The 26,752-nt window shown below is 48.0% G+C and overlaps 2 protein-coding genes across 2 annotated transcripts; both read right to left on the bottom strand.

Moving 5' to 3' along the window:
- Window positions 1-14,579: 14,579 nt before the first annotated feature.
- Window positions 14,580-18,705, bottom strand: LOC100837943 (testis-expressed protein 2). The gene is made up of 7 exons (XM_010240956.3): window positions 18,461-18,705; window positions 17,793-18,040; window positions 16,891-17,560; window positions 16,461-16,815; window positions 16,148-16,242; window positions 15,605-15,799; window positions 14,580-15,522 (listed from the first exon to the last, which is right to left on the bottom strand). Exons 1-7 carry the CDS (start codon window positions 18,641-18,643, stop codon window positions 14,887-14,889), a joined length of 2,382 nt encoding a protein of 793 aa, XP_010239258.1. The 5' UTR covers window positions 18,644-18,705; the 3' UTR covers window positions 14,580-14,886.
- Window positions 18,706-20,331: 1,626 nt separating this feature from the next.
- LOC100837632 lies at window positions 20,332-24,314 on the bottom strand. Its single transcript, XM_014897223.2, has 12 exons — window positions 23,933-24,314; window positions 23,621-23,809; window positions 23,202-23,285; window positions 22,962-23,080; window positions 22,778-22,879; window positions 22,251-22,370; window positions 22,088-22,153; window positions 21,660-21,726; window positions 21,496-21,549; window positions 21,137-21,229; window positions 20,937-20,969; window positions 20,332-20,846 (listed from the first exon to the last, which is right to left on the bottom strand). The coding sequence occupies exons 1-12, from the start codon at window positions 24,035-24,037 to the stop codon at window positions 20,748-20,750; spliced, it is 1,131 nt and encodes a 376-aa protein (XP_014752709.1). The 5' UTR covers window positions 24,038-24,314; the 3' UTR covers window positions 20,332-20,747.
- Between the last annotated feature and the right edge of the window lie 2,438 nt (window positions 24,315-26,752).

Below are 26,752 nucleotides of genomic sequence, written 5' to 3'. Positions count from 1 at the left end.
TCCCTGCTAACGCATGCTGCTATGTCGGTGGCATGGACCCCTGCCGTTGCGGGGTTTCCTTCGGTTGCCGGAGGGGCTTCCCCGGCAACCGGCTCAGGGGCGACTGAGGGCGCGGCTTGCCTGGGCCAGAACACCCCCGCCGGGGGCTTTCGGCGCTCTGCTGCCATCTTGGACAGCTCGTCAGTTGCGAAGTTGTCCTTCCGCTTGACGAGCTCGAATCGCAAACCCTTGAACTTGCGTTCTAGCTTGCAGACATCCTCCACCTACGGTGCCATCTGCGGGCAGTCGTAGTCCTTGTTAACCTGGTTGATCACAAGCTGGGAGTCCCCGCGAAAAACCAGGCGCTTGCTGTCGAGGTCGATTGCCGCCCGCAACCCGGCGAGCAAACCCTCGTACTCCGTCGTGTTGTTGGTGGAGTTCGAGAAATCAAGTTGGACAACGAACCTCAGCTGGTCCCCCGTCGGTGACTCGATGACGACCCCGGCGCCGGCTCCCTGGAGGCTGAACGCGCCGTCGAAGTAGAGGATATAGTGGCCTTCGTCCAGCTTGCCCGGCAGGCTTGTCTCCGGCACCTCCTCTTCCACACCCGTCGACGTCCATTCTGTGACGAAGTCCGCCAGGGCCGCACTCTTGATGCTCTTGGAGTTGGTGAAGTGCAGATCAAACTCCGACAGCTCCATCCTCCACTCGGCCACCCTCCCGGTGGTTGCACGGTTAGTGAGGGCTCGCTCCAGGCAGAACCCCGACACCACCGTGACGCGGTGCGCCTGGAAGTAGTGGCGCAGCTTCCGGGAGGTGAGTAGAATCCCCAGAAGGAGTTTCTGCACTTGCGGGTATCTCGTTCAGGCGTCGCGTAACACCGTACTTACAAGTACACCGGGTGCTGCACTAGCCTCTTGCGTGGTACTGGAGTTGCCGGCTAGGGGGTGGTCCCCGGGTCCGAGGTGGTTGCCGAGGGCCATTCAGCCCCCTGCCCCGCCGCCTCAGTCCCCAGAACATCTTCCTCCCTCTTGGCAACCAGCACCGAGCTGACCACCTGGTCAGTCGCTGCTAGGTAGAGTAGCAGCGGCTCGCCCGGCTTGGGGGCGACGAGGACGAGCGGCGACCTCAGATACTGCTTGAGTTCCTGGAACGCCGCTTCAGCCTCGGGGGTCCAGTCAACCGGACCCTTCTTCGTCGTTACGTTGAAGAAAGGCAGGGCGCGTTCGCCCAACCTCGAGATGAAGCGGCCCAACGCGGCAACGCAACCGTTGAGGTGCTGGACATACTTCACCTTGTGGGGGGCCTCCATCTTCTCAATAGCTTCTATCTTCCATGGGTTGGCTTGTATCCCCCTGTGAGAAACCAAGAAACCCAAAAGCTGGCCTGAGTCCACACCAAAGGTGCACTTCTCAGGGTTCAACTTGAGTTTGATCCTGTGGAGGTTGTCAAACGTCTCCCGCAGGTCATCAACCAGCGAGTCCCCACACTTCGATTTGATGACGATGTCGTCCATGTAGGCCTCCACGTTTCGGCCTAGCTGGGGTCCCAAACACTCGTGCAACGCGCGCTGGAATGTTGAGCCCGCGTTCTTCAACCCGAAAGGCATGCACGTGTCACAGTAGCAGCCAACCGGGGTGATGAATGATGTTTTCTACTTGTCTTCGACTGCCATCTTGATTTGATGGTAGCCAGAAAAAGCATCTAGAAAGCTTAGCAAGTCACAACCGGCGGTGGAATCAACTATTTGATCGATACGGGGTACAGGGAAGGGATCTTTGGGGCATGCACGGTTAAGATCAGTGAAATCTACGCACATGCGAAGCTTGTTTTCCACCTTAGGCACTACTACTGGGTTAGCTAACCAAGTGGGGTACAGAACTTCCCTGATAGCCCCGGCAGCCTTGAGCTTGTCCACTTCTTGCTTGATGAAATCCTTCCGCTCCTGCGCCTGCCGGCAGATCTTCTGCTTGACGGGGCGGGCGTCCGGGCGCACCGCGAATCGATGCTCAATCACCTCCCTGGGGACCCCTGGAAGATCTGACGGTTCCCAAGCGAACACGTCGGCATTCTCCTGGAGGAAAGTGATGAGGGCACTTTCCTCTTCGGCAGTAAGGTTCGCATCGACGGTGACGGTGCGTTCCTTGTTGCCGTCTTGGAGGGGCAGCTTCTTCACCTTGGCAGCCTCCTCCAGGAGCTCCCGGCCCTTGCTGGGCCACGAGCTCGAGCCTGCACTTCCCCCCGCAAGCTCTTGCGGGGCAGCGCGGGTCTTCTTCGTCGCCGGGCCGTTGCCCGGCGAGCCCTCGTCTCTGGCGACGTCTTCGTCACCGGCGTCGGCTGCGGCGGCGGCCCTGACGACCTCGCCGACACACCAGGCCGCGTCCTTGAGATCACACCTGATGGAGAGGACGCCGTACACGGACGGCATCTTCATTACGCCGTAGGCGCAATGTGTAGCCGCCATGAACTTGATCAGTGCCGGCCGACCAAGGATCCCGAGCGGCTGCCTTCCGCCCTATCCCTAGACGCACCCGGGTACGCGGGGTGCGATCCCACCGGCGTTGCCCGTGACGCAATATGCTCGTGGCGCAGCTGACGCTGCGCGCCTTCAGCCCGCGATTTGACTCGATGGCCGGCGGGGGCGGCGCTGCGTCCGCTCGCGCAGCTGGCCCTGGCACTAGGGGCCGTCGGCCCCCTCGGCCGATTATCTGCTGTCGGCCGAGGAGGTGGGGGTGGCAGCTGTGCTGGCTGCGCTCGGGGAGGCTTAGGATCACCCTGTTTCTGCGACGCGCGTGGCACGTCATGCGACCGCGTGTGCGCCGTTGGGGCCTCACGCAGGTCGATCCTCGAGTCACCAGCCCACTTGGGGGGCATGGTGGTTGGCTCTGCCGTCGAAAAAGGCGTAGCCAACGCTGGTGTAGACGTCGCCGCCGGCAGTCACCGGCGAGCTCTCCTCTCGCGCCCCCTACCTGGCGCGCCAGATGTCGTCGCGCAGGGCTCCGACATCGGGGGTGCGCCGGCACCCCCTTTTAGGTTCGGCAGGGGCGGCGGGGATCGCTCCGGCGACCGCCGGCGTGGCCGATGGCGCACGTAACCTGCAAAGAGGTGCACCCAGAATGCCCGCAAGCTAGGAACACATGCACGCACGTTTTACCCAGGTTCGGGCCACCCGGAGGTGTAAAACCCTACATTCTGCTTGTCTGAGCTCGTGTTACCGCAAAACCAAGTGTTTACAGGTTGCCGGATGAGTTCCCGGGTATCCTCTCCCTTTGGCTAAGTGCTCCTTACTACTTTTGGTTAAGGCTAGTGTCGAGCTGTGAGACCGTAGAACCCTTTGGCCGTTGGCACGGGTCCTCCTTTTATAGCCAAGGGGATACCACATGTGCCACGGTGCATGGTTTACAAGTGGCGAGCAAGGAGCTTGGGCAACTCCTCCTCGGTGCGCTGGCATGCATGCATGAACGCCAACCCCGCTGCGAAGGGTATAGGGCCTAAGAATAGGAATGGACAGCCACTGTTCGCTCGACAAGATGGATAACGCCCCTCCTGTTGCCTCATTAAATGCGCCGTGCGGCTCACTCCTCGCCCTGGCGAGACTGCACACTGGGCGCCCAGCGCGCGCCCACGTGGCGTCGATGCCCTGCTCGCTTGGCCCCGTCCTTACGGCGGGAACCGGCGCCAGGGAACCCCCCCCCCCCCCGTCCCGGCAAGTGACTTCCCGGGAGGTGCCCTGGCGGCAATATTCCCCGAAGCCCCACTAGCCCTTCCGGGCTGGTAGCTTGTCGGGCAGTCTGTTCGCTGCCGCCCGAGGTAAGACCCCCCCGGGAACTGGTCGTCAGACTCCATGTTTTCCATCGCAATGCCGTCATCGACTTCAGTGCCATCCTCCCCGTGAGAAGTCCACCTTGAATAACCATACACAAATCCCCGCATGAGCAAGTGCATCTTGACATCCTCTGGCTCGTACAGCTTGATGTTCCGACATCTCACACAGGGACAACACATCTTATCACCCCCTTTCCTATGCATGTCTTCCATGCCGGCATCGACAAAAGTCTTTAGCCGCTCTATCCACTCAACACGTAACCTGTCCTCGTACATCCAAGCACGGCCATCGAGCTACAACACAATTTTTTTTTAAAATAAACGAATCAGCTTGATCAACAAAAATGGAAAATTTCGGCATGACCTTTGCTAAAAAAATAGCATTTTGCACTACGAAATTCGATGCCTGCATCAAAAACAAATTACCCCCACCCACATTGACACGACGGCCGGTATCACATCACATAAGAAATACACGGCACGAAGGCCGGTGTCAACACACATTTAATATGCTTGAACATGCACGTACACCGGTCCCGAGGTTAAGCTTAACCCTAGGGCTAACCCCCAGGGGCTAAGCTCCCCCATAAGCAGCAGCGACCATGGACTCCAGAGGGAGAGCTAGAGAGAGAGCTCTAGAGAGAGAGCGCTCATGGGAGTAAATTAAAGCCATAGAGAGGGCAATCCGGGGGGGAGGGCAGAGCTATGCCGCGGGGGAGCCACGGATAGAGCGGGGGCAGATCAGGGCCGAATTTCCCGCCGGCGGCCATGGCGCCATTAATGGTGATTTTGCCAAATTGGAGAAGAATAGGAGGAGGAAGAAGGGAGAGGAAGAGGGAGGAGAAGGGGGGAGAGCTACCTGGCGGCCGCCGCCATCAATTTTGGCAGGGCTTCGCCGGTGCGAGTGAGGAGAGAGCCGCAACTGGTCCAGACAGACGCGCGAGCTCGACCAACTGGGGCTCGCACACAATACTTATATATAGGAAGGTCACCAGTGGCAGGTGTAAGGATAAACCGCCACTGGTGACTTCCAGCGGTGGGCGGAAAAATAAACTGCCACTGGAGGACTCAGCGGTGGCAGGTTAAAGGAGGCCCGCCACTGGTGCTCTCCCACCAGTTTCCCCGCTTTAGTCTCACCTCGCTAGTTTACAAGAGTTCCGACCAGCATAAAAAGGATTCCACCGCCCCACTTACCGGTGGTTACTATTCAGTGCTCGGTGCGTTCCCCGTTCCGGTTGAGTACTAAACGAATGATCGGGCGGTGCTTAAGGGGTTCAGGGAAGGTCACTGAGACTGAGTAGTACCATCATGTATCGGGTGGTCTACCAGGCCGGTTCTTTTTTACGGCCGCCACTGGTGGTTGTTAGGGTTTCCATGGCCATTTTCAGTGGCGGTGACAAACACCGCCACTGGTGATGGACCACCAGTGGCGGTGACATGTTTCGGAGCAATATTCACCGCTATTGGTGGTGAGGCGCCAGTGGCGCTAATAATCACCGATCACCGCCACTGGTGGCGCTCGTGGATGCCTCGAGAGGCCTCCAGTAACAGTGTGTTTTTTGTCCGTTTTAACCGCCACTGGATGAGGATCACGGATAGGGTTTTCTGTAGTAGTGACATGGTTGTATCATCTAAATTGGCCCACTATCTTCTCTCCAATACACTAGTCAAAACCTATACTGGGCTGAGAGCTAGCTGGACAAATTAAACATGGGCCCAATCCAATCCAGCTGGTAGACAGAGAGGAAGATGAGAGAAGGCGGCATTAGACGCATGATCCATCCAACAGTGACGTAAATCCCTCTCTCTACTAATAACTCTTAGTTAGCTGCCACCAAGGCATGCAGGCACTTGGTTTTACTTGGATGCATGTACTACAAGCAATAAAGCACACCGACATTATTTGTCTCCACATCCAAGCTCTTCTGCCTCCTTTTCCGGAAAGCTTCAAACTGAAAATGCAACCAGACAAAACCACATTGCCTCATGCTTGCCTGCACGCAAAGTGTGACCACTATTTGGTAGCAAAAACATATATGCTATTGATAACAGGTTATTAATTACCCGCAAAAAAAAAGATAACAGGTTATTAATTTCCTTCTCCCTGTTTTGCCCCCAATGGCTTCTTTTTTAAGGCTCTAAGTACGTAGCCATGAAGGCAACTCACTCAACACAAGGCAAAATTCTTACCTAGAAACTAGCTAGCTAGAGATATGTCGCTCCTATCACCACCAGCACCACTGCCACTGCTGGTGCCACCACCAGGCTCCGACGTTGGATCGGCTCAGTATGACGGTTTTTTCAGGCCGCTGATCATGCTTCTGGTCGTCATCGCGCTCACCACGACCGCATTCGGGGCCTTAGCGCACATAGCCTGCGTCAACTGCTGCCGCCCCTCATGCTTCGCCGGGGCTGGAAATGGTATGAGATCTCTCGTGGCCAAGTGCTGTGGCATATCCATTGGTGAGGGCACCACTGAAGCCGTCTGTCCTATGAGGAAGGAAGAAGGGATCGATGTCGAAGTTGGAGGAGCCAGAGCCACTGTTGGTTGATCGACGAGGAAGTGGGTGTTCTAAGGGCATCCTCGACAAAGGGTACTATACGGATACCAAAAAATTAGTGGCCAATGTGAAGGAGAGAGAAATACCACGACTAATTAATGGTTACTTGAAGAAGTAACCGGTACTACACGGATACCAAGACAGCAAAGAAGATGACATGTGGGTCCATCAACAAAAAGAAATGAATAAGAAAAATGAAACACATTAAAAAGGGAGAGAAAAAAAATTAGTACCGCTACTAGTTGGTATCTTGCTGGAGATGCCCTAATAATCCATCAATATATGATGTACTTTTCTAGATGTTTCTTGGAGTCCGGGTTTATGCTGTTTGATGTCTTGAAAAGGGCGTGCTGGTTGGATGTATGAATAAGTTGATGATGGTCGATCAAAGGATTTTCAATAACAGGCATATCCATATCTGATCTAGTTGATGTGTGCATATGAATCTTTCTCTTGTTTATAGGTTTAGGTGTTTTCTTGAATTGCGAGGTTGTAGGGTTCATACCAGCATGGTTTTAGATCTTTCGCACCATACTACTATATATGTGTGGCATGGTCTAAGAAATTAAGACTTGAATGGCTAAATAAGCGCGGGAAGAATGTTTGAACCGTCCATGCACAGAAGGCTAAATAAACGCGGGAACGATGTTTGAACTGTCCATGCACAGAACGGCTAAATAAACACGGGAAGGGAGTTTGAAATTCAAGCCCTCACATTTATGACGTTTCCTCCCTCAAGGAATGTTGATTTAGCGCTTACAATTATTTTACATCTTGTACTCATCATTTGGTTTCCTTGTATATTCTGTCAGTACATACTATATAATAGTATATGTATGATGCATACAAGGCTTGTTCATTTTCTTCCATATATCCTTGTATATTCTGTCAGTACAGTGCAATTAAATACATTTACTTATGCAATTGCAAGCACTCCGATCTAAATACTCCGTATATTTATTTATGTATCCATTTGTAATTACTTGCTCGCTGTCATCAAGCTTTTTTTTAGGGGGGACCCGTTGTCATCTTTCTTTAGAGCAACGATATGGCTTTATTGATTCAAGAGACAAAGTACAAAAGATCGATACACGAACAAACACAGATAACAAAGATACTCAACAAAATTAAAAGCTTCATCGTAGTACTTCGAAGTAAACTTCTCTTGATTCATCATTCGCATCTTGATGCTTCTCCATGTATTCGTTGACAAAATTGCAGAATATCATACTTGCACAAGCTGAACTAACCTCGGAGGTTTTAAAAAGCCGCATGAGTCGCCCACCTCAAACGGTGAGAACTTAGTATCATTGAACACACCATGGCCGAGGTCATACCCCTTGCAAGACAAGCGTCGATGAATCAATGAGGAAAAAGACCAAAAACACAAAAAGATGTGCCATGAGAACCACCGACTCCATGGCATAGGTTGCAGCGCCTACACCAAAAGATGAAGGAGCCAGGGCACCAATCTTCTAGACGACGGTGTCTCCATCGTCAAGACGCCACCGAGAAGCACACAAAAACCTAACAAAACAAGATACCAAAACTTGATGTCAGACGTTAATCCGTAGTTCCCATCGTCTCTTAAGGCCATATCTGAAGGGGCGCGTAGAGATAAACAAAAACTTTTCCTACGCGAACTCCCAAGATCTAGCCGAGGTAGAAGGCCACGAGGATTACCACTAGACGCGCAGTTGCGGATTATCGATGCGGCGCCTTGATGCAGTGCAGTCCCTCGATCCGATCCAGCCGATCCAATCCCGCGATCGTCGAAGTGCTGAACGTACAGCACCTCTGCCGGCATCCACACGTGCGAGGAGGAGCTCCGGCGGCGGACTGCTAGGTCCGGTGCGACGGTTGAACTGAATCGGGCTAGGGTTCTCAACGCATGAGAGTGGAAAAACCGTGCCCCTTAGCCATCCCACGCCCCTGTTTATATACCGAGTGGAAGTGGGCTCCAAGCCTTGTGGCCCATCCACCCTGCGAGTCCAACTCGCATTGTCAGCCCAATTCCAGTTCGGGTCCAACCCGACCAAATACTTGCTCCCGCTCTTAAGTGTGTGACCCCGCAGGCTCATGGCGACTTGGACACGATTGGAGTCCAACTCACAATCGATCAATCGGTAGCGGCTCCTAGCAGAACGTGCCGACTCCCAAGTACCATCGAGTCATGACGACGTACCTTCCAATGTGACATACGTCTTAGTCCCTTTTGCCTCACGATATACCTTGTCGAACTATAGGCGATTAATCGTCATCCCTTTAATAGTTCAACTCTCTTCTCGATCTGTGATATACGATTCATCCGACTAACTCTTAGTCGATCGACCCGGTTAACAGTTAACCAAGTCGCGCATGGCCGTGCTTCCCGAATCATATCACTCGAGAGGGCCCAGAGAATATCTCTCCAGTCGGAGGGGCAAAATCCCATCTTGGTTATCCACATCACACAGCTTAATTCTCAGTCAACCCGAACTCTGCCTTTATAACTGCCCTGTTACGGAAACGTTTGACAGAACCTAAGTTGGTGATCCACAACTCGGATTGTGCGATAACCTCAGGTCTAAGGATTACATTGATTGAGACATGCAAATGACGACCTACTCGTTGCATCTCAATATGGGTCAGTCCGACTCGCTAAACTCTTTAGCCGAGTCCGTGTAAGCTGGAATGACATCACCATGCCCATGACAAGTGGAACCGAGTCATCAGCCAACTTTCACATTAGTCTAGGTTATGTGTCCAGCACAACCTCAATGACTAAGGACAATTTAGTATGAACAACATGAATACATAGTTCCACAATCAAATCACATATTCAATGATACATATCAGATGTTCAAACAAGGACAACTTAATAATATTTATGAATACATTGGGAATTACATCATACATGATTGCCTCTAGGGCATATTCCCAACAATATCGGCCGTGAGAGACGAGTGGAACCGTTGGAGATTGAAGCTTCCTCGAAGACAGCGGCGGTTAGGGTTTTCTTTCTAGGTAATACACAAACTGGCCTGCATGTTATCAGTTTGTCTAGTTTGTCTGGGGGCAGAGGAGTTTGGGCTGCGGGCTGGACAAACAAAAATCACGGCCCATTTGTCGGCCCAATCCAATCCTGCTGGTAGCATCCAGGGAGTCGGGACCAGGGCCACCTGAAACTTGCAAACTCTCGTGTAGCAATTAGCAAAGATGAGAGAAGGAAACATTAACGCAAACCCCTTTCTCTGCTAAAGTTGCTGAGTCGAAACAAAAGAAGTTGAAATTAACAGTAACGTAAACCCCCTTTCTCTGCTAAAGTTGCTGAATCGAAACAAAAGAAGTTGGAAGATAACTCTTGGTTAGCTGTCACCAAGGCAGGCACACACTTGGGTTTTATTTGGATGCATGTATATATGTACATGTTGCCGGTACTACCAGTAATAAAAAGCAGACCAACAATATTTGTCTCCACACCAAGCTCTTCTGACTCCTTTTCCAAAAACCTTCGAACTGAAAATGCATCTAGACAAACCACATTGCTTCATGCGTGCACGTACATAAAATCTGACCACTACCACCGTTCATTGATGAATCCAGGAAATATTCGTCACAAATTAAAGATACATACATTTGCTAGCCTCTATAACAAGTTGATTTCCTTTTTCCTTTTTTGCCCCCGATGACTTCTTTTTAAGGACAAGTAGCCCGGGAGGCAAGACAACACAACACAAGGCAATTTTCATCTAGAAACTAGCTATCTAAAAAGATGTCACTCTTATCACCACCACCACCACCACCACCACCACCACCACCACCACCACCACCAAGCTCCGGCGTTGGATCGGCTCAGGACGATTCTCGCGGGCGGCTGTACATGGTTCTGATCTACATCGCGTTCATCGTGACTGCACACGTGTCCTTCATACGCCGCACGTGCGTTAACTGCTGGTGCCCCTGCAGCTTTCCCAGTGTTGGAAATGGTATGAGATTTCTCGTGGAGAAATTATGTGGCATATCCGTTGGTGAGAGCACAACTGATGCTTTCTATCCTGTGACGTGGGACGATTTAATCAATATCGAGGATGGAGGAGTCGGAGCCACCGTTGGTTGATCGACGACGAAGGAGGTGTCATAATCCATCAATATATGATGTAGATGTCTTTCGAGCCTGTGTTTAAGCTATTTGATGTCTTGAAAAGTAATTTCCTGGTTCGATCGATGTATGGATAAGTTCATGTTGGTGGATCAAAGGATTTTGAATAATAGGCATCCATGTCTGATCTGGTTGATGTGTGCATATGAATCTTTCTCTATTGTTTAGGTTTTGGTGTTTTCTTGAATTGTGACGATGTAGGGTTTTATGTCAGCATAGTTTTAAATCTTTCGCGCCCTTTTGTATGCATGACGTTCCATCTAAGAAAAACTTGAACGGCTAAATAAACGCGGGAAGGGAGTTTGAACCATCAATTCACGGAATGGCTAAATAAACGCGGGAAGGGGGTTTGAACCGGCCATGCACGGCACGCTAAATAAACGCAGGAAGAGAGCTTCAAATCCATGCCTTCACAATTATGACATTTTCTCCTCAAGGAATGCTGTGTTTAGCGCAGAAACTATAACATCTTGTACTCATCATTTGGTTTCCCTTCTATATCCTGTCAGTATATACTGCAGTACTATGATACATACAAGACTTGTTCATTTTCTTCCATATATACCTAGCTGTACAGTGAAATTAAATAAAATTCTTTATGCAATTGCAAACACTCTAATTTCTTGCTAGGAGTACTTGCCGGATACATTCTACTCATCATACTTGAAGAGAAGAGCCCACTCACTGCATTTTCATTTTTAGATGCACCTTCCTGATCAAAGTCTGAAGGCAGTGAAGAACAGGAGGAGCTGCAGGTTGATGCAGCAGTTGCAGGTTCTTGATTCGGCCCAAGAATTGAAGTAGGAAGAGGCAGCCGAGACGTTTTGGGGGACACAATTAATCCGCCTTCACCAAGAGTGCAAACAGTGCTTCAGAGTTCAGACTCACATTTGATTTCCGATTGTCCATGATCACCAGCAAGGACGATTCTGGGTGCTTCAGTTTCAACTTTCAACCAACGGTAACGCATGAGAGAAAGCACTATGCATCCATCCAACGGTAACGTAAACTATTCGCAAAAAGAAAAAAATGAAAAGAACAGTAACGTACACTCCTTTCTTTCTGTACTAAAGTTGGAAGATAACTCTCGGTTAACTGCCACCAAGGCATGCAGGCACACGGTTTTACTTGGATGCATGCAAGTACTACAAGTAATAACGCAGACCAAGTTTCAAAAAAAAAAGTAATAACGCAGACCAACAATATTCGTCTCCACACCCACAACTCTTCTGACTCCTTTTCCAAAAAGCTTCAAACTGAAAATGCATCCAGACAAAACCACATTGCCTCATGTGTGCACCTAAAGTGTGTGTGACCACTGTTTGTTGATGATCGAGCCCACGGGAAATTTCGTTACAAAAAGAATATATATTTGCTATAGCTTGTAACAAACTAGTTTCCTCCTTCCTGTTTTGCCCCTGATGGCTTCTTTTTAGGCCAAGTAGCTAGGAAGGTAACTCAACTCAACTGAGCACACACAAAGGCAATTCTCCAATCTAGAAATAGAGATGTCGTCACTCTTATCACCACCACCACCATTCTTGGTGCCACCAACAATTCCTGATGCTGGATCGGTTCAGGGAGGTTCCTATGGGCCGGTGATCGTGGTCCTGGTCATCATCGCGATCCTCACGGTTGCATCCGTGGTTTTCGCACGCAAGCGTGGTGAAGGTAGGTCCTTCTTTGCCAATGCTAGATGCAGCATGACATCGTTCATGGGGCGGTGTTGTGGCATAACCGTTGGTCGGGGCAACACCAATGTTGTTCGTCGTCCCATGAAGAAGGAAGGAACAAACGTCGAGGAAGTGGCTCCGGAGGATGGAGGAGTCTAGCTAGAGCCACCAGTGGTGGTTGATGAGGATGGTTATTGTGAAGGGGGAGATGTTCTCAGACATCCATCGATATATGTTGTGCTTTTCTAGATGTTTATGGAGCCTGTGTTTATGTTGTTTAATGTCTTGAAAAGTGTTTGCTGGTTGGATGTATGAATAAGTTGATGTTGGTGGATTAAAGGATTTGGAATAATAGGCATATCCATGTGTGATCTGGTTGTGATGTGCATATGAATCTTTCTCTTGTTTAGGTTCTGGTGTTTTCATGAATTGTGACGATGTAGAGTTCCCGTGTCAGCATAGTTTTAGATCTTTGGCGCCATTTTTTATGCATGACGTGTCGTCTAAGAAAGACTTGAACGGCTAAATAAGCGCGGGAAGGAAGTTTGAACAGTCCATGCATGGAACGGCTAATAATCGCGGGAAGGGAGTTTGAACCACCCATGCACGGAACGGCTAAATAATCGCGGGAAAAGGAGTTTGAAATCCATGCCCTGACCTCGCAATTATGACATTTCCTCCTGGAGGAATGTTGATATAGCACTCACAAGTATGACATCTTCTACTCATCATTTGTTTCCTTCTATATTATGTCAGTATATGCTATATATGCCGCCTCTTCTCTTCCAACTTGTCCGATCTGCCTTCAATTCCAAAACACATCACTAGAGCTTGATCGCCTGCTGCCTTTCCTCTTCACATCATACCCTCTGGACTGGAAGATGATTCTGGTGCTTAATTTTCTGTCAAAAACTCCTCTCTTTTTTACAACAATGTACACAACTCCTAGTACTTGATATTCCAGAGAAAATTCGTCAGTTTCAACTTTGTAGAAAAGCCCATGGCCCTGTAGCAACGGCCCACCGTGTCCTCTGGGAAACGCCTAACTTTTTAGCAGCACATCAGATAGGCATCTCAAGGAACAAAAAGGAAAGAACTCTCGTGTAGCCAAGCAAAGCAAAGAGAGAACCTGGCTGTAGGCATGATCCATCCAAGAGTAACGCAAACCCCTTTCTTTCTCTACCATAAAGCTGCTGAATCAAAACAAAACAAGAATTTTAAAGATAACTATTAGTTAGATGTACGTTGCCGGTACTACAAGTAATAAACAAAATTAAAGCAGACCACAACAATATTTGTCTCCACATCCAAAAAATGCTCCTTTTCCAAAAAGCTTCAAACTGAAAATGCACCCAGACAAAACCACATTACCTCATGCTTGCACGTAAAGTGTGACCACCGTTTAATTGTTGATGATTCCAGCCCAGGAATTTTTTTGTCACAAAAAGTTGTACATTTGCAGCTACTAACAAGTTTCCTCCTTCCATTTTTGCCCCCAATGCAATGGCTTCTTTTTAAGGCCTAGTAGCTAGCCAGGAAGGCAATACAAGGCCAAGTAGATATCACTCTCATCACCACCACCACCATTTGCTCATGGTGACACCGGCAGGCTCTGATGGTGGATCGGCTGATCAGGACGGGTCCGGGCCGCTGATCATGCTTATCATCTTCATCGTGTTCATTGCCGTCGTATCGGTGACCAGCATCAACTGCTACTCATGCTTCACCGGCGCTGGGAATTGTGTGAGATCTCTCCTGGAGAACTGCTGTGGCATATCCATTGGGGAGCGCACCACTGAAGCCGTCTACCCCGTGAGGCAGGACCAGTTAGGGACCGATGTCGAGGATGGTTGATCAATTTTCTAGATGTTTTCGGATGCCCGGCCGTGTTTGTGTTTATGCTGTTTTGATGTGTCTTGAAACGTGTATGCTAGCTGCAGGTTGGGTTGGATGCATGAATAAGTTGATGTGTTGTTTGTGGATCAGAAGGTTTTGGAATAAATAGCCGGCATCCATGTCTGTTATCTTGCGTTGTTGTGTGTATGAATCTTTCTATTGTTTAGGTTTTGATTGGTGTGTTTCTTGGATTTTGACGATGTAGGGTTTATGTCCACACAGTTATACATCTTTCGCGCCTTTTTTTTACACGTGACGTGCTGTCTAAGAAAAACTTGAATGGCCAAATAAACGCGGGAAGGAAGTTTGAGGCATCCATGCACGGAACTGCTAAATAAGTGCACGGGAAGGATGTTTGAACCGTCCATGCACGGAACGGCTAAATAAACGCGGGAAGGGGGTTTGAACCATCCATGCACAGGCACGGAACGGCTAAATAAACGCGGAAAAGGGGGTTTGAAATCCATGCCCTCACAATTATGACATTTCCTCAAGGAATGTTGATTTAGCACTCACAATTATGACATCTTCTACTCATCATTTATTTTCCTTCTATATTCTGTCAGTACCTATATGATACATACAACACTTTCTTCATTTTCTTCCATACCTGTACAGTGATATTAAATACATTTATTTATGCAATTGCAAACACTCCCACTTCTTGCTAGGAGTACTAGCCAGATATATACCGAAGTAAAGTTTGCTGGGACAGAACCCCAGACTGTACAGAATCCATCTTTTAATGCTCGTCATTTTCTGGCAACAGATGAACTTTCGGACATACTTCTAACTATGTATTGTCTCCAAGCTATTGCTCCTTTTCAGCATTTTCCTTCTTCATCTTTTCGACGATAAGCCGCCTCTTCTCTTCCAACTTATCACCCATCCTCCTTCCCAAACCCATCACCAAAGCTCGCTTACTGCCTTTCCTCTTGACATCATACCCTCTAGGAGAGGCAGATGATGACGACTGCTCCCCTCTAGGTACCACCACCGCAAGCTGAAGAGAAGAGCCTACTGCATTTTCAGATGCACCTTCCTGATCAAAGTTTCTGGTGGTCAGCAGCGGCGTCATCAATTCGTTGGAAGGTTCAGTTTCAGAAGGTAGTGAAGAACAGAAGCTGGTTGATACTACTGCTGCAGGTTCTTGGTTCGGCCTTAGAGCGGATATCACGTTCTTCAGTGCTTCATCTCCGATTCTAGTTGAAGGAGCAGGTGGACTTGATTTTATAGCTTTGTTGTTGGCACTGACCTTTAGCGCCACAACATCGTCAGGCCGGACTGTACCCGTGTCTGCATTCTGTTTTACAGCCTCAGGGGGTTCACGATTCAGCCATATAAAGGGTGCAACTTTGCGAGGTACCCAGTCATCCTTCTCCGATACCATCCATGACATGGGAATACTTTCACAATTCGGCAGCACCAAGCTTTGATGAAGCGCAGCCTGTAGGGGAGGGCATGTTCCATAAGTAAGCATATAAGGCAGCAGACATTAACATGGTGAGCAGAGCAAGTTGAAGGGACACCTTGATTCTGTTGCTGATAAGCGATGCAATGTGGCTGTTGGTGATCTTTCTGTCCCCGACAGAAGACTCCAGTTCCCATTCAAGCTCTGGCATTGAGGTAAATCCATACCAGATTTGATCAGAAGGAGGGGGCTTTATTTGTATGCGCAGAGTCCCACGAACAGACGTGATTTTAATTGCCAATGAAAACGGCACCTTTTGCAGGAACAAGGAGAACAAATTACACGCGTCAGTATTTTATGGCTATATTAGTAATGTTACCATTAACTTTTTTATCCAAAAAAAATTCATCTATGGGTTTGATCTCTTATTTAAACTGCTAAAACAGGTCACAGATATACTTATGCTTAATATTGCACCTCACAAATAAACAACTGACAGTGAAAAAATAGTAAGTACAGTGGTCAAGAGAATCTCTTCAAAATACGAGTAGCAGATTATATTTTATGCATATACGTCAGTTCACTAAGTACAACAAATTGCATGTGTAACTGTAAACAACACATTACTTCAGTCTGTGAAACAAGTAAAACAAGAACCAACCTGAGAGACATGGTCAGTTATTGAATGTAATATATTTTTCCACCTTGATGTATATGCTGATGTCCACCCAGTACTCTTTGACCGCCTTAACACGTCTGGTACAAAAGAGCAGCAAGCATATCAAATCAACATGGACGGAGATTCACCATTCGCATACATAAGAATAATGCCCGAGTTATACACCAAGTGCAATTTTGGGAGGAGCACCACATCATTTATTGTTCACTTGCTTATTTATAATTTATAAACAGAGTAAATGGTCATTCTGTGCAATAACAAGAGAAAGAAAATGTGTAGAAAAATGCAAACAAACCTGTGTCATCTTCATCCTCCACTACAGGAGCCAAAAGTTGCGGAGATCTAAATTGGTTGCCGTAATGCTCAATATTCTCCATCAATTCTGAATCTATACTCCCATTAGAATCCGCTCCTAGAGTAGTTTTCATTATGTCTTTTTGCAGCTCTGGTTCCTGAACCTCAAGTCTTGCTTCAATATGCAGTACTATTCCACTACAATATTCAAAATCAACTTCAAAAGCCCACAGTTCATTTAAATCTCTTGGAAGGACTCTCATCCTACGCAAATATGGTGGAAGCTCTCCAAGACTGAGATCAGTAAGTGTAATTTCACCAATGTAGGCTGCAGTTCTCATGTTTGACAATGTTCGCTGATCAACATGAAGCAACCGTTAACAAACATTGGTAAAGGATGAGTTTACTCGCAAATACAAATATTATCTAACCTGAATGCGTGCTTTAATGGCCTTTCTTATCTCATCACTCATTTTAGCATCAAAAAAGAACCGAGAGATTAGGAGGTTCCAACAAAGTGTACCTCCGTCGGCACACTTTTCATCTATATTTGCATCAGGGGAATCTGAGAACACATTGCTGTGGCCGAAATCAGAACTAGGTGTACTGGGTTGATTTGTGCCTTGTGATGATGAACTACTGCTGGACCTTTCTTCTGGCGCATCAATCAGTGAGGAACCACGGTTGCTGCGGATTTTATCCCACCCGTTTCTTTCTGCTTGCGCTGAGATTGAGCTTGTTCTAGTCACTTGGGGAGATTTTCCAGATGCCTTCCTGGCCAATTTTTTCAGGAGAAGGCGAACTTTAGACGACCCATCAGACTTTACTACCTTGTCCATAATTGCATGATCCTCGGCATTAAGTGCCGAGGATTTCAGGAAACAAGGGTATCCAGCATTTAGTGAGGATATGTAACTTCTGAACTCTTCACTCAGCCTGGCACGCAAGTTTAGTTTCTCTTTATCTGTAGAAGATGCAAGACGAAGTGCTTTGCACCATGATTCTTTCTCCCAAGACGTGTCCACATAAAGATAACATACCTTGCTCCCCTTGCAAATCTCAGATCCCTTGCTTTCAAGTTTTATTGGATACCTTTTAGCCCTGAAAATAAATGGACAAATATAAATGGTGGTCACATTAAAACTAGAGTACAGACGTGAGGTGTATGCTAGCATCAGCATTAAAATTAACTAAGTGGAAAATATAGTCACTTTTTAAGAACGTCGAACTTGAAGAAATAAAGTGTCTTTAGTATTTAGCTGACTGCAAAAGATAAGAATATCAAGGCTATGCTGTTGATAACAGAAGTTAAAGGCTGACAAGACATACTGACCATTTACGTGACGGTAGATTAGAGGCAGAAACAGCAACAGCTGAGCAATTCATAAGCTCAATGGTTATCCGAGAACCATCAGGGCCCGACAAGATAAGCGAGTGGCCATCAATTTTAGCCAACATCCTTATAGGGAAAACCTCGACAATGTTCTTTTTATCCTTGGTGTCTTTCTGAACCCCATTAGGCAATTGGTTGCTGCTGCTAACATTTGGCATCTTTTGTGGCTCTAGCATCCATAGAAAACCCTGCAACACGTAGGACAGTCAGGTGTAATTATCAAATTTGCAAGAAGAGTTGGATCGTGGAAAGAACATCCCTAGATCGCCATAGGCTGTATAACGATCAGTAAGCCTAGTAGTGCAGCAAAGGAGGTGCTTGCTGTATACAACAGAGCAGAGAGCATGTACAAATTGAGAAGAGATTACTGCTCCTATATCCACTAAGCATTCAGCCTAAACAATCGGAGAAGTAAATACGATAAAATTGCGTTCCGACATAGAGTAGGAACTTTGTATCACAAAGAAACGAGTTTTTCCTCTTCCTGCAACCCCGTCTGTTCGCTTGCCTACCCCATTGGACTGCAATTGCAGTCGCAATAAGAGAAGAGAAGCAAATCGGGTCAGAAGGGGAGGGTGCAGGGAGTGAAGAAATACAATTTTGCTGACCTGCTTCTCGGTGGTTAACGGCCGGTCGCCGGAGAGCTGTACGGCGGCGGTTGCGGCCTCCGGAGGCCTTGGGCCGCGGCGGCGCAGGGTGCGGAGGGCCCAGACGAGCGCCGCCCCCTCCGCGAGAGAGAGAAAGAGAAGGCCGAGGAGGAAGCCCGAGAGGAAGACCGCGACCGCCGCCATGGACGGCGGGGAGACCTTCCCCGCAGACTCTGCAAGGAACAAGCGAAGAAAACAGGAGGACACGGGAACCTGCAGGAGACAAGTCCATCTGTGCACTGACCTGCGGGACCCACCTGTCATCGGCCATGGTGTTTTCTGAAAGACGCTGTCGTCAGAGCCTCAGAGGAGATTGGGGGAGGAATCACATTTTAACAATACCGTACTGCTTCTTCATTCCGATCCTAAATTGTCATTGTTGTTTTAGTTTAAGAGGACTAATTTAAAATCACTTAGGTTGATGCTTAGTAGTAGCCGTCCAAGATCACCGAGGCCGCGCAGCCGACGACAAATTTACAAGCAGCAGTGTACACTCTAGCTTCATCCATAAATGTATGAAACAAATCACTACATGACTTATGAAAAACGACAAAAGAGACATTTCGACTATCGCGGGCACCACCCGATCGAGGTCGCAAAATATTCATTTGGATCCTGCCCTAGCACTTACTTAGCCAGCTGCTAGGAAAACATTTTCATGGCTTGTAGGCGAGATGATAAATCAATCTCCAGCAGCACAGAGTGATTCCACTCTCGCTGCCTATGCTATGCACCCCCTTGGTCTCCAAGTCAAAGACAACGTACGGACCCGAGCAGTATTTTGGGTACCACAGAAGCACCGTGTTGGCGCTCCTATCTCCGGAGCCATGAAACCTAATGGCTGCACCGTCGCCGCCTGGAGCAATGTCGGGTTCTAGCGAGCGCAGAATCCCCTCCATGTCGATCACGTCTTGCAGCGAGCGTCCAATCGCCATTGTTACCACTTGCTGGGTCCGAGGGTTGCATCAACCACACGGATATCGTTAGCCCGCCAGCGGCGAGTAGCTTAAGCAGCTTCCCGTCCCGCGACGTCCCCAAGTGGAGCTGCGTTCCTTTGAGCTCCGTGGTGGTGGGCGGGAGCTTCAATGTGTCCATCTTGGTTGAGCGAATGTCGTATGCGAGGATAATGTCGCCGTCCCAGTCTAGCCAGTGGATGACGCCACCGTGGAGGACGGCGGGTTCACAACCATGTTTTACGTACATCTCTGGGAAGCCCACAGGGTCGTAGTGCTTCGTGCAGGTGACGAGCGGCCCCCAGGTCTGAATTTCGATCGTCCGTCCTTTGAGATAGGCGGCGAGGAGCAGGAAGGAGGAGTAGCCAGTGTCGATGCCATCGGCAGCGGTGAGCAGGACGTACTTGGTGTGGTAGTCGTTCCCTTGGACATTCGGCGGTATGAGAGGAAGGTGCGGGCGCCGGTCATGGGGTCGTGGATGCACAGGCGTTTGGACCTCGGTCGACGCCACTTATTGACTCGGTAACGGCAGAGGACAGTGAGGCCTGCTGCTTCGTATACCATCGCCGTGGTCTCCCCCGCCATCTCCCTTGCAAAACCTATAGGGAAGAGGTGAGTGGCGGCCAGCCAAACGAAAACTAGAATAAACAAAAGAAATGGGGTTACGTCTTCTGCATCAAATTTACAAGCACGTCCTGTACAGACGTTATCCATAAATGTGTAAAATAATAAATTACATGTCTTACGAAATACTCCCTCCGTTCTTAAACATAAGATGTCCTTGCCTTGTTCCAAATCAAACATCTTCAAGTTTGACCAAACTTTAAAAGCTTTGACTCGATACAAAACCAGAACATCTTATGACATATAGCACAAGAGTAGGAGACAAAACCGTTTTTTTCTTTCTTTCATAACTTACGATTAAAATAACTGCACAAATATGTATGTCATGTTACTATACAACCCCGGTGAAATGGAGAACTGAATTAGTTACAAGAATTTTTGTGTTGGTCACGTACTGGTTAGTTTGACTTCTTGCTCAGTTGCTCCTTGTATTGATGATCGACGCCATTCCCAGTTGTTCTTTTTAGCTCTCGAGGACAGAGTCTTGTGTGTAAGTCAGCAAAATGCCTATATATGGCTATAACTAACTTTTTTTCCTATGAGGCCCACAAGTTTTCCTGTAACGTGATATCTCATCGAGCCTAATTACCGTAATGAATCTGGGCAGGCTCACTCGGGACCTGCGGGCCTTGTCTTGTATCTTCCGTCTCAGATCCTTCTTCCTAAAGTAATCAAGCTTCAAAAGGATCCATCCACTCATCATCTTCCCTTGCAGCTTTATTCCACCGTTCTTTGAACTTTTCTAGCTCAGCTGACGATTGTCTTCTAATCTATTGATGTAAAAGTAATTTAATTGACGTTACAAAATATTTGAGAAACATTTTAAATTAGGTAGAGCAAGAAGAGAATATAAAACTCACCTGTGTCCGTAAATCCAAAGATCTCCGAGGTATCTGTAGCAAGAAAAGGAAGTCAGTAATGTAGTACGCCGATGGATCATAGCTACATTCTTGATCAGGTGAATAATGCTAGTAGTTATCTTGCAGGAATGGAGCAAACAGCCAACACAAAACTCAAGTTTGATCAACAATTTTTCCCAAAAATATGATGACAAACAGACCTTGCTGGTATGTGACGGTCCTCCTAATGATGGTATCCCTTGATGGACAACATACTCACTGTCAATTACACCAACCTTCTCAGCCCGATCACCCTGAAATCAAATGGCAGTACATGCATCAGTATTTGGTTTATTATTCCAAACAAACTCGTGCCTAAAGCATTCTTCCTGGTCAACAGAGATGATTGTTCAAAGATCAGACATAATTAAGCTGCAGATTAAATAAAAATACTGCATTGTAATAGAAAAAACAGATCACGTATTAACATGACATACTAAGAATTGCAAAAAAGGAATCGAAATAGACAGTGAAGCTTGCATAGCAGTATACCGCCATGAAATTTGAACTATCTAAGTACCTGAGCGCAATAACCAAGCTTCATGTCAAGGCCCCATCCATGAATCAGGTCATTCTGCAAGCTCGGAACAATAAAAATGGATGTGATATTAAGAGTTACGACCTTCCAGTTACACTAGAGTAAATCAGATGATGCGATGGACATAAGTTGAACATAAGTTGTACCTGTATTAGATGCCATACACATTTCCAGGCAGCACGGGAAAAAACTGGTGCCATGCCCTCAACCCACCTGTCCAAGAATGCCAATTACAGTACTATAAATCAATCGAGCCAGTTTATTGGAATGGGATCGGTATAATTTGCTAAGAATCAATCAGTTGGATGGTATAGTTTTCCTTGATTGATCGTAAGGGCCAGAAAAATGCTATGGAATAATCCAGCATTTAGGCTATAGTGTACCCCCATCACAAACATAAATAGATTAAAAGAATATGGTCTCAAGGTTACTCATTTCTTAAAATCAAAGAATAAAGTTATTATGAAACTTTAAATAAAGCAGAACAGTAAATGTGGTAAACGTGAATCCTACAAAACATTCGAATAGCTACCAAAATAACTGCATAAGGTAAGGTCAAAGCTTCATTCTTTACCCTGTACATGGAGGTCCTTTACTATCGTCAGAACAGTTCATGCTTGAACGGTTGTCATATACTCTCCTACAGAAACATTAAAAACGTGATCTACAGCATAAAAATAATTGACAAGAAAAAAAAATCATATCCTGAGAAAGAGGAATCAGAAAGACACAAGTACCTATGCACTTTTGTCATCTTGTTGCGGATTGTGATCCGGTGGTGAATATCTGTTGATAGATCAGGGTCCAAAGCAGGTTGTGTGATTTCTAAGCCTTCAGAAACCATTATATCAAGATACCTAGGATGAGCAACATGAAAAATGAAACAGCACCTTTCAACAGAAAATGCAGCACACATCAAGATGTATTCTCAGAAGCCACAAACCAAAATCAATAGCATTCTACTCAAAGTACTGTCAATGAAAAAAACAATCCCATTAGGAGCTTCAAGATGAGTCCATAACCAACAAAAAAATGCAGCATAATAATTATTTCTCACGAAAATGATTGAGCAATTAGAATAGAAGAAATTCATCCGTTGTCCAGTGGCCGTCTCATAGTTACACAGATCATAACAAAAAAGAGTGGGAAATCAAACTATGAGTTTTTATAACCTAATTTTGCTACTATGACATCCTATCTAGTCAGCATTAGCAAACTAAAAAACCATTTTCAATCTGGTGAAATCCTATGACATGTCCCATACCTTTTTGGATCAAATTTCTCCACTCCAAGGTCTTCGTCCCATAAAAAGATGAAATCGTAGATAGCCACAACATTAGGATGCAGAAAACGCTTAGCGAACCACCTGCAGCAGGAGCATACACTACTCACTCCAAAAGCAGTGGAACGTAATGACTTAAACGAGATGAGAAACTATCTGGAATTACCATTTGGTTTGGTTTGGAGCAACTATGTGTATGGCCTTGTCACTCCACTCAAGACTACGCCATCCATCAACATTTCCATCATAATGGAATAGCATAACCGTGTAGCTCTCATTCAGGAACTAAACAGAGGAAATGGTGAACACCGGATTATGATAGAATAAGCCACTCCTTACTGAGCAACACCAAATAGGTAGTTTAGCATTAAAAGGGAAGAAGAAGTTGAGACAGAGAGATGCATACCTTACGAGCCATAATGTCGATATTTTGCATCTGCGAAATCCCGACGGCCATTGCCAACAGAGCTTTGTATCTATCGTTCTTATTCTGCAGGCATGGATGAGCAGTACAACATTAGCTACCGATTTTCCACCCACAAAGAGTTTGTGAACGCGTCGATGGATCCTAGTATATCGTCCCGTAAATTGTGGTGTTAGGAGACGCTAGGCTATGGCATCTCTGGGAGAGCAACAAATGAACTAGTCGCAGCACCGCACATTACGATTTCGGGCAGCTGTACTGTGACCCCCAACTGAGTGAGGCGAGCCAAACTCATTGATAGGGCTGGCTGCTAGCAAAGCTGCAATTGTGGCAGTGATGGATTGAGCAGCGGCATAGTAACACCATGGTTAACCGCAGTTGCAAAGGTAGGTAAAGGGTACCTTGTTGTCGGTGGTGGCCCTGGTGGAGTCCCAGAGCGGGCGGAGGTACATGTCGGAGCTGGACTGGACGATGCCCCGCGGCAGTCCCTCGGCGCCGGTGCTCCTCCTGGTCCAGCGACCGGCCCTGCGATGACCCCGCTGCTGCTGCTGCGTCGTGGCCGTGGCGAAGTCGGCCTTCCCAAGATCCACCTGAAGTATTACCACCCCCGCCTCGAGTGTCAGTTCAGTCGGGCAGTCAGTCAGGTAACTTATCTGAAGAAAATTGCATCGCAGGAAGGTGGGAGAAGATGATGGGAAATGGCAGGGGAGGACCTTGAGGTGGTGGTACTGGATCTGGAGGGCGGCTAGGAGGATGAGCGCCACCACGGCCGCCAGGTAGCCGCCGCACGAGGCGGCGCGCCGCGGCGGGTACTTCATCGCGCCGCCGTTCGGCGCCGGTGCCTGTCGGTGCAAGCCGCCGCCTTTGCCGACAGAGGGCTTGGTTGGGTTCGGCAACACGGTGGAGGAGGGAAGGCCTCCTGTGGCCTGCGGGGCCTCGTCGGCCGGCGCCCGGCGGGCGGCGGAATGGGAAGGGGAAGGGAAGAAGAAGGTTCGAGAGGGTTCTAAAGGGTGGCTGGAGCGGAAGGAAGGGAAAGGGGGCGCGCCTAATCAATCAATCTCCAGTGTAGTAATCGCCACTGGAAATGGAAAGAAAATCTCAGACAAATCAAATTGCGTTATTACAAAATAATAATCTCCATTTACGCGGCCGGTGGTGAATCACGGGCTACTTCGATTCGATCGACTGTGGCTTTGTTCCTCCATGTCGTGCACCAAACCTAACCCTGCACCCCACCTGTCAGCCACTCAGCTGATGGCCGGATTAGGTGAGTTGATTACGATTATTGTCAAAAAATAGGTGTCCCCCTTTTTCTTGGGCTCGGTTCCATCGTTACTTTTGTACTAAAGCGGGCTTACAAGATGACACGTGTATGCAAAGCACATGTCCTTGTCCAGTTTACCTACACTCCTAGGCACGTGTCCTTTTCGGTGCCGGAAAACACAGATCTGCTGCAATTTGCAGATGATTCTTCTGAAAAAAAATACTCAGAATCCATCTTCTCTTATTCTTCTTATCTATACCATATACCAGTCTATACCAATATATTAAATTGTAGTTGGTGATGATGATACGGTCGCAACCGTACGTCACTTCACCAAAATTACGAATTTGCTACCGCTGTCAACACTTTTAATCCCGAAGCATATTTTTATCTGATTGATTCGAACCACCGCCGCACGTCCTCGATACTTTCCGCACGATCCTCTCATGCGGGCACGCGGCCCGACCCCTGTCCCCTCTCCCTCTCGCACATATCCCCTCGATCCATCCTCCCCGAACTCTTCTTCCTCGCACTGCTCGATCCGCCTCCTCCACGAAGTCCCACTCCTCCCTTCATCAACATCCTCGCTCGTTCTCCATGCCGCCGCCGCCACTGCTCTCCCCCGCCGCGCCGCCCTCTCTCCAGTCCTTCTCCGGTCTCTCTACTACCAATCTGGCCCACGCGACCACTCCCGTCTCCTCATCCCTTGCCCCGTCTCCTCCTCCCGAGTCCCGAGGAGACTCGATCTGGGCATCTGGCGGCCCAGCGCCCCCCGCCCTCTTCGCTTCTCTGGTGCTCCCGATCTGAACCAAGGACGCCGACCCCTGCCCCCTTCCCTCTTCATCTATCTGGACGGCTGGCTGTAGTCTGTGGAGGAGATCGACTGTGTGTTCTGGCAAAGGCGGGGCGAGCCGCGAGTGAGGTAGGTGGAGCTCGGCGGCAGCCCTGTAGTCTGAAGACGGAGGCGCGAGGGCAGTGCTACAGAAGATCGGGAGAGGCCGGGTCGCGTTCGACGATTAGGTGGAGGCGTAGGACGACACGCTGCCAGTTGCAGAGCGCCCGGGTCCCGTTGACGGTCAGATCCCAGTGATGAGGATCCGCGTGGGAAGACAACAGTGCCGCTCCTTCGTCCGGCCTGCGTCGTCAAGATCCTCCGCGGCGCTCGCTCCTCGGCGGGTCGGTCGGGCGCCTCCTTAGATGGTCGTCGGCGCGCCGCGACTGCAGATCCGATGCGCGGTGGCCGAGATGGGCATGGCGGTAGCGCCGACGCCTTCCTCCCGCGATGCCGCAGCAACAGCTGCTCCTGAGCGGGCGTTCAGACGCTGCTACTACCGACATTTTTCTCTATTTTTTCTTTACTTTTGCTGAAATCTTGGCCTAATTGATGGTACATGCAGACCATGCTTTCTAAATTTAATTAGGACATGGATCTGCTCTAAAAATTCCATTGATTTACTTCTCCTCCGTATATGATTTTAGTTTTACCATTTTACTGGATCTATTTTTTGACCCGATTGGACTTGATCATATGACTAATCGATGATGTGCTGGATCCTTGATTTTTCTTAAAGATCATGGTTGAAACAGGCCCAATATATGTGGCATGGCATCACAGAGATGCGTGATGGAGCGAAAGGGAGAGCAGCATCTCGTCGGGACTAACATAATTTTCATATGAGCTAAAAATTATAAATATGAAATTATATCGGAAAATGCGTTTTTGGTAGACTGAATTAACGTTTTTTCGATCAAATTTCGGTAACTGCTAGAGTTGCTCTCAATACGTAGCTACGTGCAAAAAACACCACTTTTGAAAACTTAAACTGACATGTTTTTCAATTTCTTTTCTTCCGTAGCAACGCACGGGCTTTTTGCTAGTCAGTAACAACTTGGGAGCTGCTGTCCAAAAAAATAAAAACTTGAAGCTTATCAGGTGGCGCAAATTAGTCATAGATTTTACGGCAGCAATACAGGCAAATGATGCTGTACAGTACAATTTTTGTTTTTTTTACAACCAGCGGCATCCTCCGAGTCCGAAATTCCCGCGACATGTCTGCATTTTTCCAAAAGGTGGCCGGGCTTTGAACACCTACACAAGTAACGATAAAATCTTGAAGCCCGGCCCATTAACCTGTGGGCTCGCTATAGCAAATACGACCCGTCGGTGGTGGCCAAGGTCCAGTTCCCAAGGGGCAGTTGCGTAATTTCTTACCCAGCCAACGACCCTTCCTTTCTCTTCCTTGACGTACCTTCCGATCTGATATACTCC

The sequence above is a fragment of the Brachypodium distachyon genome, chromosome 1 (genome assembly GCF_000005505.3).
Source record: "Brachypodium distachyon strain Bd21 chromosome 1, Brachypodium_distachyon_v3.0, whole genome shotgun sequence".
Classification (NCBI taxonomy): domain Eukaryota; kingdom Viridiplantae; phylum Streptophyta; class Magnoliopsida; order Poales; family Poaceae; genus Brachypodium; species Brachypodium distachyon.
This window is presented reverse-complemented; position numbering and strand designations above follow the sequence as displayed.